The sequence below is a fragment of the Neophocaena asiaeorientalis genome, unplaced genomic scaffold, assembly GCF_003031525.2.
Source record: "Neophocaena asiaeorientalis asiaeorientalis breed wild unplaced genomic scaffold, Neophocaena_asiaeorientalis_V1.1 scaffold256, whole genome shotgun sequence".
Taxonomy (NCBI): domain Eukaryota; kingdom Metazoa; phylum Chordata; class Mammalia; order Artiodactyla; family Phocoenidae; genus Neophocaena; species Neophocaena asiaeorientalis.
In genome coordinates, this window is record NW_020185324.1 from 6,430,936 (window position 1) to 6,443,736 (window position 12,801).

The following is a 12,801-nucleotide window of genomic DNA, read 5'->3' on the forward strand; positions in this document are numbered from 1 at the left end:
ATAAATAAATAAATAAAAATGGCTGCTGTGGTGGAAAGAGGTCCGTAAGGGGAGTCAGACTTGGTTTGAAGGGCAGGACCAGTCACCTCTGAGGCAGGAGGGAAAATATCTCTCCTTCCTGACAACTGTGGAAGCACCTACCTCACAGGGACGTTGTGATTTCTAAACCACTATGAGCATTGGAGGTACACAGGCTGAGTCCAAGTTCTGTCCTCCGAGCCCTTCGGGCCAGAAGTCTCATCTCCGCCTCCACGACCCCAACCCAACCTACCCTAACCCCCAGCCACACCCCCAACCCCACCCGGAAGTGGACCCTGTAAACCAAGGCATCTATTCCACAGCCAGGACACTGACCCACTGGCCACAGCGTCCATTCCACTGGCCAAGTTATGGATCCGTCCCACCCCACCCTACAGTCTGACCCCGAAGGCCTAGACTTCGACTCTGCTGGCCAAGACTACCTTTCCTCTGGCCATGAGTTCGACTATCTCTACCAAGAATTGGACCTGGACTCCCTTCATGAAGAACTTCTTTCTCAGTCTATGCCAGGCGCCATGATAGAGACCTCTGCGGCCACGTATGAATCCCACCAGACTGCCAAAACAGAGGATCTCACAGAGGCGGAGAAAAAGGAGCTCAAATCTGAGCTTGGTAAATTGGAGGCAGAAATCGTAACCCTACGCTGTGCGCTGGCAGCCAAAGAGAGACGCTGCGTGGAGCTCAAGAGGAAGTTGTACCTGACGGCCTTGGTGGGGCTGAGGCAGAATCTGTCCAAGAGCTGGCACGATGCTCAGGTCTCCAAAGCCTACATGAAACAAAAGACGTCAGCTGCCCTGTCCACCATGGGCTCTGCCATCTGCAGGAAGCTTGGAGACATGAAGAAATCGGCCACATTCAGATCCTTTGAAGGTCTCATGGGAACAATCAAGTCCAGAGTCGCAGGTGGCAGAGAGTTAGGCAGTGACTGCCTTCCTTCTTCAGCGGGGAGTGGGGATGATCCGCTCGCAGTTTCAGGGAGTGGGAGTGATCCAGTTCCGGGAAGTAGGGATGACCTACTCCCCTTTCTGGAGCCAGAGTGAGCTCCTTGGTAAATCTGCCTGACCACTTGACCAGTGCAAGAACTCCCTTCCCTCATCCCAATTGCACCTCTGCCCATCAAAAACAACAACCAAACGACAATGGTAAAGTTAATTCAGGAAATGGACAGAGTCCGGTTTTGAGAAAAGTAGTTCCCATTTGTGCATACATATTTGCTGCTGTTGAGATAAAGAATCCAACGTTTTGTACACTAAGTTATTTTACACTAAAGTTTATATGTGAAATGTATCACTATACTAGCCTTCCTGGGGTTGCATTTAAATGGACAGGTCAATGGTTCCAGAGGGATTTTAGGCCAAAGCCAAAACTCGTTTTTTGGAAAAACCAGTGCATCAAAAGGGCAAAGTAGGTTTCTATTTAGAACTGGTAAAAGGTATGAAATAATCTGCAATTTTATCCTCTCCCCATTTCCTTCCTTCCTTCCCTAAATCCTAGAAAGAAGCTTGAAAGCTCTACCTGGCCTACGATTTTTATCTTAAAAAGATGATCAAGAAAAATGTTGTTTTTCTCTGAGACCCTCAGAAAGGGGGAAAAATATTAATAGACTAACTGGTACATAATACTATGACTTTTATGAAATGATTTTTTTAACTCCTAATTAAGCAAAATAACTTTAGCTTCAATTTAGGAGATTGTCAACTACTTTGGACTCAAGCTGAAATTGCAACTTTATTTTGCCCTGTGCTTTGTTTGTAATCTTTTTATATATCAAAATGAGAGTTTTATAATTGAATCCTTGTGGCCATGTGTCTCTGCCACAGCAGCATGCTACCTAAAAGAAAGAAAATTGCTTCTCCGTTCTGCGGCAATTACTAGTTAGTTATCACCTTCAGCTGGGGGACTGAAGGGAAAATAGCATAGCCAAATTCAAGAAAGATAAACCCCTGTCTTAAGTGACATTTAAAACAGAATGTCTGTCCCCTGCAATTCTGGCCAGTATGCCTTTGAACGGACCTAACTGATTGTACATCACTGGTCACCTTGACTCCAAGTTTATCCTTGTTTATAGCTAACCCCAATGGAGAAGGAAACAGAACCCAACCTTCAGGGGATATCAAGTTAGTAGGAGCCTGTAGGAACAGTAACCTGGTTTGGGTTTGTTTGAACTTTCTCATATCTGATATTCACAGGAGCTATGTTTTGGATTTTTTGGGGTTTTGTTTTTTTCTATTTTCAACATGCCAGGACCTGGCAGCTTCTTTCGTTCCTCCAGTAACAATGCAGGTTAAAAGTTTGTGTCTTATATTGGCTTTTAGCAGGGGGACTAGAATCTTTATTTTCTTGGGTATATATATTGATAATGTCTCACTGTCTAAAGGTAGTCCCTACAGCCTAAGAAAGTGATCCTGTTTTGTTGATTTTTGAACACTCCCCCTATATTCCTTTGGTTTTCCTACAAGCAAAACCAAATACCACTATAAATGCAAAAGCACTTGGTAAACTATAAAGTCATTGATGTAAAGTCCACCTATTTCTGAGGACAATGTTTTGCTTGGATTAAAATAAGATGTTCAACTATTTTACATGTTGTGTTTTAATTTGTTGTAGTTTTATGTGCTGAAGAACTAGAGAGAAACTTGCATCATTCATGAAGCCAAAGTAGCCCAACAGGCAAAGGCTTTGACCCCATATTGCAGAAAGCCTTGTGTTAGAGAAAATCTCCAGCTGATATGATGAGACAAACCCAGAATATGTTCTATTTTATGTAGTAATTCAAACAAATGCTGTAACAGTTTCCTCCAATAAATCCTCAACCCCCTGAGAGCAGTGAAGAACACAACTATTTTTGTTTATCATTGTATTCCCATGCCTGGCTTACAGTAGATGTTCAATAAACACTTGTTGAATTAATGAAGGAATCAATATCACATACTTCAGACATCAAACCTTGAATCCAAGAGATTATCAACAACCTGAACTTGTTGACAAGTTTCTCCTGCTTTTAAAAGCATTTCACTTCCCCATTCAGAGATAATTTGAGATCCTACTATGTGTCAGGCACTGTGCCAGGCTCTGAAACCACAGAAATCAATTAGACATGGCCCATGCTCTCTAGAAACAGATTTTCAATCATTACAACTCATTGCAGTAGGTGCTAAAATAGAAGACATCTGTAAAGAATGGGTGTTCAACTATGCCTTGGTAGTCAGAAAAGAATTCAGAGAGGCATAAAGTCTTAGAGGACTAGTAGGAATTTGCCAGACATACAAGAGTAGAACATTCCAGACAATATACAGAGGAACTAAGTTGTGAAGGAATGTAATAGAATGGCATGTTCCAGGAAATACCAATAAGTCATTGTGGCTAGAGAGAGAGGGGAAGTGGTGAGAGACGAGGATGGAGAAATAAGCAGGGGCAAGATCATAAATAGTCTTCTTTATATGCTATCTGACATTAGTATTTAATCCTGTAGGAAATGAGGAGGCTTTGAAGGTACTTAAATTCATGTTTTAGATGTATCACTCTAGTCACCATAGAAGTAGATTGAGAAGTATTGAAGAGATAGAATCTCAAAAACTTAGAAAGCAACTGCACAGGAGAGAGGGAAGGACAGATTTGCAAGTAGATAAAGATGTAGAATTGAAAAGACTTGATACTGACAATGCTGGAGCTGCACATTCATTTTGCTTTGGCTCTTCTATTGGATTCCAGCATACCTGCATCAACAGCCATGGATACCAAATAAACTGCCTTCATGAGCATGTGGACTTTGGGTCAAAGGTTTCCTCCAGATTTTCTTTCTTCCACTTGCTTCTACCCTTCGCATGTATTGCTGACCCTCATTCCCTAGCCTGTTCACCTTTATAATTTGATCACTTCTGCTCATCTAGCCCTATTTGGATTCTGTAGCCTAGCCTCAGTCTATTTTATTTTAACTAGGCCACTTCAGGATGCAATTTCCAATAGTTCTCAGAATATGTGAACCCTCAAAAATGCCCCATCTGGCTCAACACCTGAGAACCACTGATTGGGAGTGATGTTGGAACAAAATTCCCTGAGGCTCTCAGTTTTCTTGGTCTTCCATTGCTCATATGAGTGAAGGGGCTGGAGTGGAAGGTAGAGAGACAAGGTTGAAAGTTCCAACTCCCACAGATGACACTCTCCACGCAGCTGGCAAGGATGCGAGTAGAGTACCAAGCCCTTGTTCGTTAGCATAATACATACCCCAGCATACTGCAAGCATCACTCCCAGAGAAATTCACCTGCACTTCTGGAAACTACTTTATTCTAACCTTCAGATTTGAGAGAAAATATATCACATACCTACTCTCACGAATTGCATGGACTGCAGAGAGCTGAGCAGTGATCCAGAACTGTGTAGGTCTTCTGATAGTGCTAGGCAATGTGCTTGATGGCCTTACCCATCAAGGGCACAATGATGCCATTTGTTGCTTCTGCTAAGGAATGAGATCAGTCGCACCTGGGCTATGGAATTTCAGTTCTTGTCCATGAATTCCAATGTAAGAAAAATTGATGAGTGTCCCTCTATCAAAATTACTGGGGCCGCAGTTACCATCTGAGACCATGTCCCACTCCTTCTGACCAGATCTATTGATAGGAGGCTTGATGATGCCACGACTTCCAGTGCCTAGAGCCTCATTCACATAAGGCAAGTGAAAAGTGGAAGAATGCCTTCAAGATTATGCACCTTGGCCAGCTACTATGAGACATTACCATGGCACTTGGTCATCTCTCAGAAATTACTAAGCAAGTCCCTAAAACAGTCAGAAATGTTTGACAAATTCCTGAGAGTTCACCAGGTAATTTAAAAGTTCCTTCCCTGTTTATCTATACTATCACCCAAATAAATGACCACCTGGAAGCTGAAGGTTTTGGTCACCTCTACCCCAATCCTGGCTACCTTGCCCCAGACCCATGGCATTAAAACTTGCAGTTAATTGGAGAAAAAAATGTTACCTAAGTTAGAGGAATAATTCATAGACTTGGCTAAGCCAAACTTTCTTTTTGACATTATAACTAAGAGATTAAAAGTCTCAGTTGGGTTGAAACTGGTCTCTACAGTCATATAGATATAGATTTTTCATGTTTTAACTTCATGGTATGGCATCAAATATCCTAATATTGACTTAGAAACTTGTATTGTAACCGAGGCCACCCACACTTCCAACCAACTGGCTATAAACCTTCAGGGTTCTTACTACTCCTTCAGACACCATAATTCACTGGAATGACTCACAGAACTCAGGAAAGCCCTGTACTTATGATTACAGTTTTATTATAAAGGATACAAATCAAGATTGACCAAACGAAGAAGCACAAAGAATGAGATCTCAGGGGAAACCTGAAACTTCCATGTCCTCAAGATGCATCATCCTGCCAGCACATCAATGTATGATTACTAAACTAGCAAGCTCAGGTGTCCAGCTTCAGGTGTCCAGAGTTTTTACTGGGGTTTCATTACATAGGTATGATTGATTGAATTATTGGCCAAATGATTGAACTCAGTCTCCAGCTGCCTTCTCTCTCCAGAGGTTGGGAGGTCAGGTTAATATAAAGTGACTCAAATCCCCAAACCTTAATCACATGGTTGGGTCTTTCCAGCATTGCCAGCCCCCATCCTGAAACTATCCAGGGACCTACCATGAATAACAAAGACACTCTTATCACTCAAGGAATTACAAGGATTTAGAGTCTCCTTACAAGGAATCAGGGACAAAGACCACCCAATTTTTTTATTATACAGAAAAGCAAGCAACAGGAAGCTGCCCTACAAAATGGTCCCTCAATCTCCACAAACACAAGCAAAAGGCACTATGCCTCCATGCCAGCCTGTAGACACTTCTTACAGACAATTTGGCTGGTCAATGTTCCTTATCACCACAAAAATCTCATATAATAATTCACAGCATTGCTTCATTACCCAACATATACTATTCCATAACTCTTATAGCTTCCAGACTGTTACTTACCCCAAAATTCCTGATTATTAGTAACACCCTAGTGGTTGGTACCTAGAAAAGCCAGAGACTACCAATGGAGGTGTATAAAATACCTTCAAAGGCACCAATGACTATTGGATTGAGGCTGTACTGGAGATGAAACATCTGCTCCAAGACAGATGAAACATATGTCTTCCTTAGCATATTCAAAATCTTTATCCACCCTATGGAAGCTGATATCTAATTATTCCCATCTCTGCATATTCATCCTGCCTTCCATTGGTCCTTGCTGAGCCTAGTCCATCTAGACCTTTACCCACTTTTACATGTTATCTCCCAGTCCCCAAAATAGAAATATTAGACACCTGCTGGTTGGCACCTTGGCTCCCTCTCCCATGGTACTTAATACCATGGAGATCTTATGGAGCTAGAAAAATGGTAGTGGGAATCAGCCTCCCACTGCAAAATTATCCTAGACCCTGGTCAGGGCCTTTCATGAAGCTCTCCTGAGGGGGTTGGGTGGGGAGTTTAGGGGAGTGGGGTGAGGCGTTGCAGCAGCCATACTGAACACCATCTCATTTCTTTCTGGCCTGCTGTCACACTGAACTCTCCTTCTTCCTCTGTACTCTGCCCTGCCTCTGTCTGACTCCAAACCTTTGGTTCTCTACACCCCAAACTTTGAACCTACCTCTGGCCCTGTGAATTTTTTATTCAAATCAAGTGTTCCCATCAAATGGCTCTTATCTTTTCCTAATGGACTTAGTTTGCCCTTTGATTTGTGACTCTATGCTGCTGTCTATGAAAGCCTGATAAGCCCATCTGAACCTTACAGGAGAGGAGACAAGCAACCTACACATTTGGAGTTACCAAAGATTGGCTAGTTGGTAATGTATATAATTTCCAGGAAGGCAAACATTTATAATAATAAGAGCTAACATTTATCTGCTACTTACTATGGACCAGAAACTATTCTAACACATTTCAGGCTTTAATTCATTTAATCCTTACTATAGCTCTTTGAGGTAGATTCTTTATTATTCCAGTTTTACAGATTAGGAAACCAAGACTCAAAGAAGTAAAGTAACTTTCCAAAAAATACACAGCTAGTAAGTGCAGAGCCACACGCAAACTAGGAAGAGAAGTCTCACCAGAAATCAACCCTACCAGCACCTTGCTGTTGGACTTCCAGCCTCCATAACTATGAGAAAATAAATGTCTGCTATTAAAGCCCCCCAGTCTGTAGTATTTTTTTTTATGACAGCCCTACCAGACTAATATAATCTCCTTCAAATTTTTACTCAAAAGTCACCCCTTTTGGCCACCCTATGTACACTTTTAACCACCATCTCCTCATTTCTGGGTTTAGAACCATATATCACAGATTACATTTTTGCAATTTGTTTACTGTCTGCCTCTTCAACTAGAATGTAAATTCCATAAGTGCAGAGATTTTTGTCAGTTTTGTTCACTAGTATATCCCCAGCATCTAATGCAGTGTCTGACACATAGTAAGTGTTCAATAGATAAATGAAAGGAGGGAAGAAAGTCCAGGAGCTGACTGGCTTGGTCCTCCTCATATCTCACCAAACTCTATAGGACAGAATGGAGTCAGGGTTGGGACAATAAGTGAAACCTGGTCTGTATGTAGAATTGGGTCAGCATGATGGCAAATATCAACTTCAACAAACAATCAGAGCAGCCAGAGTCAGAAAATTAAACTAGGTCCAAACCAAGGAGATGTCTGAAGTCATTAAAAACTTAAGGGTATCTAGGCAGCCAGTGACTAACTCTGCCCTATACCTGGTTGTTAAGGCTTGTGGCTTTTACTTCTGATTATTTCACCTGCTCAGATACCTGCATTCAAAGGCTACTCACTCTTATTTTACCACTCTTGTCCTTAGCTCAGGCAGAATTGGTGGTGATCTGAGGAAAGATATGCAAGTTTACTCAGTGCCTTCAAAAGTTTCCTTCCCTGGGCTTCCCTGGTGGCGCAGTGATTGAGAGTCCATCTGCCAATGCAGGGGACGCGGGTTCGCGCCCCGGTCCAGGAAGATCCCACATGCCGCAGAGCGGCTAGGGCCGTGAGCCATGGCCACTGAGCCTGCGCGTCAGGAACCTGTGCTCCGCAACGGGAGAGGCCACGGCAGTGAGAGGCCCGCGTACTGCAAAAAAAAAAAAGTTTCCTTCCCTTATAAAGCTTGAGAGTCCTAGAAAAGGAAATGCTTATAGTGTTCCCCCAGGTAGCAGCTAGGGGTCTCTCCAGGGTCCACCAGGGGTCCCTCGCTTCATCCTAGCTTCCTCCACTGTCTATCTCTCATTGCTGGCCACTTGGATTTCACCTCTCTCCTCGGTCTTTTTTGATGCCATCTTAGTTTTGTTTTCATCCCTGGATGCTGCCTCTTGAATTAATTTAAGCACTTTATTCAGAAGTCTCTTAACAGTTGAACCCAGGATCTCGGGATCCTACTCCTGCATGAGTGGATTGAGAGCAAAGCAATAAAGACAAACTCTGCGACACTCCCCTTCTCCCAGCCACCTCCCCTCTACTTACAGCTTCTTCTCAACACTAGGGGGTGCTACTCACACTGTCATTTTACCCTATTTTGTGCTACACAAACCCCACAGTCATGCTCTTCATCCCTAAACTTCCATCAGTCACATCTTGTGATAAAACATTTATCATTAAAGCCTAAATCTATGACTCCCACTGAAATATGGATAAACCTTGCACCAGTTCCTTATGTAGAAAAAGACTTACCATTAACTAGGGTTTTGACCTTAACCTATAGAACCTACTTGCAACACTGAGAAGAAGGTCAGGGGGAAAATTTTTTTGTTAATGTCATAGAATATCTGACTCCATGTATTCTCTGTATTCACTTCAGGACCAGGCAAGTAGAGGGGACTCCTTGTTCTGATCCGAAATGAGAAGAGAGATATCCTTCTCTGAAGGAAGAGGTTGTTTGTGGCAGTAGAGGGAGAAGGAAGAGGATCAATAATTGGGATCAGTGGATGAAAAGAAAGAAAAAAAGGAGGGTCACACATGCCGAGGACTGAGGGGGTGGAGGGAGTGCAGGCATGGTGGGATTTGAGGGCCACCTGCACCTAGGAGCCTTGGGTAGATATTGCTGGTCAGCTGGGGTGCTGTGGGCTGGGAGTGTGGCATGTTGTTCCGAGGTGGTGGTGCTTGTGGGAACAGAGGAGGAGCAAGCGCCTCGCTGAGTTCTTTTGGCCAAGCGGCTGTGGTGGTTGTTGCCATGGAGACATCGAGCAGTCAGAACAAGTCTGTTTTAGGTTGTATTGTAAATACCTGGGGGCAGAGACAAGATGGTGGAATAGAAGGATGTGACCTCACCTCCTCTTAAGAAAACACCAAAATCACAACTAACTGCTGATCAACCATTGACAAAAAAATGCTGGAACCTACCAAAAAAGGTATCCAACAACCAAAGACAAAGAAGAAGCCAAAACGAGACAGGGGCAAACAGCAGAAGCAAGAACTACAACCCGGCAACCCATGGAATGGAAACTGCAATCACAGAAAGCTAGACAAAACAAGATGGCAGAGGAATATGTCCCAGATTAAGGAACAAGATAAAAGCCCAGAAAAACAACTAAGTGAAGTGGAGATAGGCAATCTACCTGAAAATGAATTCAGAGTAATGATAGTAAAGATTTTCCAAGATCTCAGAAAAAGAATGGAGGCACAAATTAAGAAGTTATAAGAAATGTTTAACAAAGACCTAGAAGAACTAAAGAACAAACAGAGATGAACAGTACAATAACTGAAATGAAAAATTCGCTAAAAGTAATCAATAGCAGAATTAGTGAGGCAGAAGAACAGACAAGTGAGCCAGAAGACAGAATGGTGGAAATGACTGCCATGGAACAGAACAAAGAAAATGAATGAAAATAAATAGGGACTTCCCTGGTGGTGCAATGGTTAAGAATATGCCTGCCAATGCAGGGGATACAGGTTCGAGCCCTGGTCCAGGAAGATCCCACATGCCGTGGAGCAACTAAGCCCGTGCACCACAACTACTGAGCCTGCAATCTAGAGCCCATAAGCCACAATTACTGAGCTCAAGTGCCACAACTACTGAAGCCCATGCACCTACAGCACGTGCTCCAGAGCAAGAGAAGCCACCGCAATGAGAAGCCTGCACACTGCAACAAAGAGTAGCCCCCACTCACCATAACTAGAGAAAGCCCACACACAATAACAAAGACCAAACACAGCCAAAAATAAGATATAAATTAATTAATTAATTTTTTAAAAAGAGATTCAAATTTTTAAAAAAAGAAAAGAAAGACAATCTGAGTGACCTCTAGGACAACACTAAACACACCAACATTCGCATTATAGAGGTCCCAGAAGGAGAATAGAGAGAGAGAAAGGACCTGAGAAAATATTTGAAGAGATAATAGCTGAAAACTTCCCTAACATGAGAAAGGAAATAGTCACTCAAATCCAGGAGGCACAGAGAGTCCCAGGCAGGATACACCTAAGGAGGAACACACTGAGACACATAGTAATCAAATTGACAAAAATTAAAGACAAAGAAAAAATAAAAAGCAACAAGAGAAATGCAACAAATAATGTACAAGGGAACTCCCATAAGATTATCAGTTGATTTCTCAACAAAAACTCTGCAGGCCACAAGCGAGTGGCACAATATATTTAAAGTGGTGAAAGGGAAGAACCTACAACAAAGAATACTCTACCCAGCAAGGCTCTCATTCAGATTTGACAGAGAAATCAAAAGCATTACAGACAAGCAAAAGCTAGGTGAATTCAGCACCACAAGACCAGCTTTGTGACAAATACTAAAGGAACTTCTCTAGGCTGAAAAGAAAAGGCCACAACTAGCAACAAGAAGATGACAAATGGAAAGCTCACTGGTAAAGGCAAACATACAGTAGAGGTAGGAAATCATCCACACACAAATATGATATCAAAACCAGCAATCATAGCTGCATTTACAATAGCCAGGACATGGAAGAAACCTAAGTGTCCATCGACAGATGAATGGATAAAGAAGATGTGGTACATGCATACAATGGAATATTACTCAGCCATTAAAAGAAATTAAATTGAGTTATTTGTAATGAGGTGCATGGACCTAGAGTCTGTCATACAGAGTGAAGTAAGTCAGAAAGAGAAAAACAAATATCACATGCTAACACATATATATGGAATCTAAAAAAAAAAAAGGTTCTTCAGAACCTAGGGGCAGGACAGGAATAAAGACACAGACATAGAGAATGGACTTGAGGACACGGGTAGGGGGAAGGGTAAGCTGGGACGAAGTGAGAGAGTGGCATGGACATATATACACTACAAATTGTAAAATACAAAGCTAGTGGGAAGCAGCTGCATAGCACAGGGAGATCAGCTCAGTGCTTTGTGACCACCTAGAGGGGAGGGATGGGGAGGGTGGGAGGGAGACCCAAGAGGAAGGAGATATGGGGATGTGTGTATACGTATAGCTGATTCACTTTGTTACTGTGGAGCAATTATACTCCAATAAAGATGTTTAAAAAAGAAAAAAGCAATCACAAGGAGAGTACAAATGCAAGATATTGGAAATGCATTTGAAATTAAAAGACTAACAACTTAAAACAATCTTATCTATATATAGACTGCTATGTCAAAACCTCATGGTAAACACAAACCAAAAATCTATAATATATATACACACAAAAAAGAAAAAGGAATCTGAACATAACACTAGATATGGTCACCAAACCACAAGAGAAGAGAACAAAAGAGGAAGGGAAGAAATAACACCTACAAAAACAAATCCAAAACAGTTAACAAAATGGCAATAAGAATATACATATCAATAATTACCTTAAATGTAAATGGATTATATGCTCCAACCAAAAGATATAGACTGGCTGAATGGATACAAAAACAAGACCTGTTTATATGCCACCTACAAGAGCGCCATTTCAGATCTAGGGATACTTACAGACTGAAAGTGAGGGGATGGAAAAAGTTATTCCATGCAAATAGAAATCAAAAGAAAGCTGGAGTAGTAATACTCATATGAGACAAAATAGATTTTAAACTAAAGATTGTTACAAGAGACAAGAAAGGACACTACCTAATGATGAAGTGATCAACCCAAGAAGAAGATACAACAGTTGTAAATATACATGGACCCAACATAGGAGCAACTCAATATATAAGACAAATACTAACAGCCATAAAAGGAGAAATTAACAGTAACACAGTAATAGTGGGGGACTTTAACACCCCACTTTCATCAATGAACAGATCATCCAGACAGAAAATCAATAAGGAAACACAGGCCTTAAATGACACATTAGATCAGATGTACTTAATTGATATTTATAGAGCATTCCATCCAAAAGGAGCAGAATATACATTCTTCTCAGTGCACATGGAACATTTTCCAGGATTGATCTGGGCCACAAAATGAGGCTCAGAATATTTAAGAAAACTGAAATCATATCAAGCATCTTTTCCGACTACAACATTATGAGATTAGAAATCAACTACAAGAAAAAAAACTAAAAAACACAAACACGTGGAGGCTAAACAATATGCTACTAAAAAACCAATGGATCACTGAAGTAATCAAAGAGAAAATCAAAAAATACCTAGAGACAAATGAAAATGAAAGCATGATGTTCCAAAACCTATGGGATGCAGCAAATGCAGTTCTAAGAGGGAAGTAGCAATATAGCAATACAATCTGACCTCAGGAAACAAGAAAAATTCTCATATAAAGAACCTAACCTTACACCTAAAGCAACTAGAGAAAGAAGAACA

The 12,801-nt window shown here is 41.6% G+C and overlaps 1 protein-coding gene across 1 annotated transcript; it reads left to right on the plus strand.

Moving 5' to 3' along the window:
* Positions 1-389: 389 nt before the first annotated feature.
* Positions 390-1,079, plus strand: TPD52L3 (TPD52 like 3). The gene has a single exon (XM_024734251.1). It carries the CDS (start codon positions 390-392, stop codon positions 1,077-1,079), a length of 690 nt encoding a protein of 229 aa, XP_024590019.1.
* The last annotated feature ends 11,722 nt before the right edge of the window (positions 1,080-12,801 follow it).

Bases quoted from the DNA above. Each gene is read 5' to 3' on its own strand.
- TPD52L3 (XM_024734251.1), top strand. From the start codon at position 390: ATGGATCCGTCCCACCCCACCCTACAGTCTGACCCCGAAGGCCTAGAC.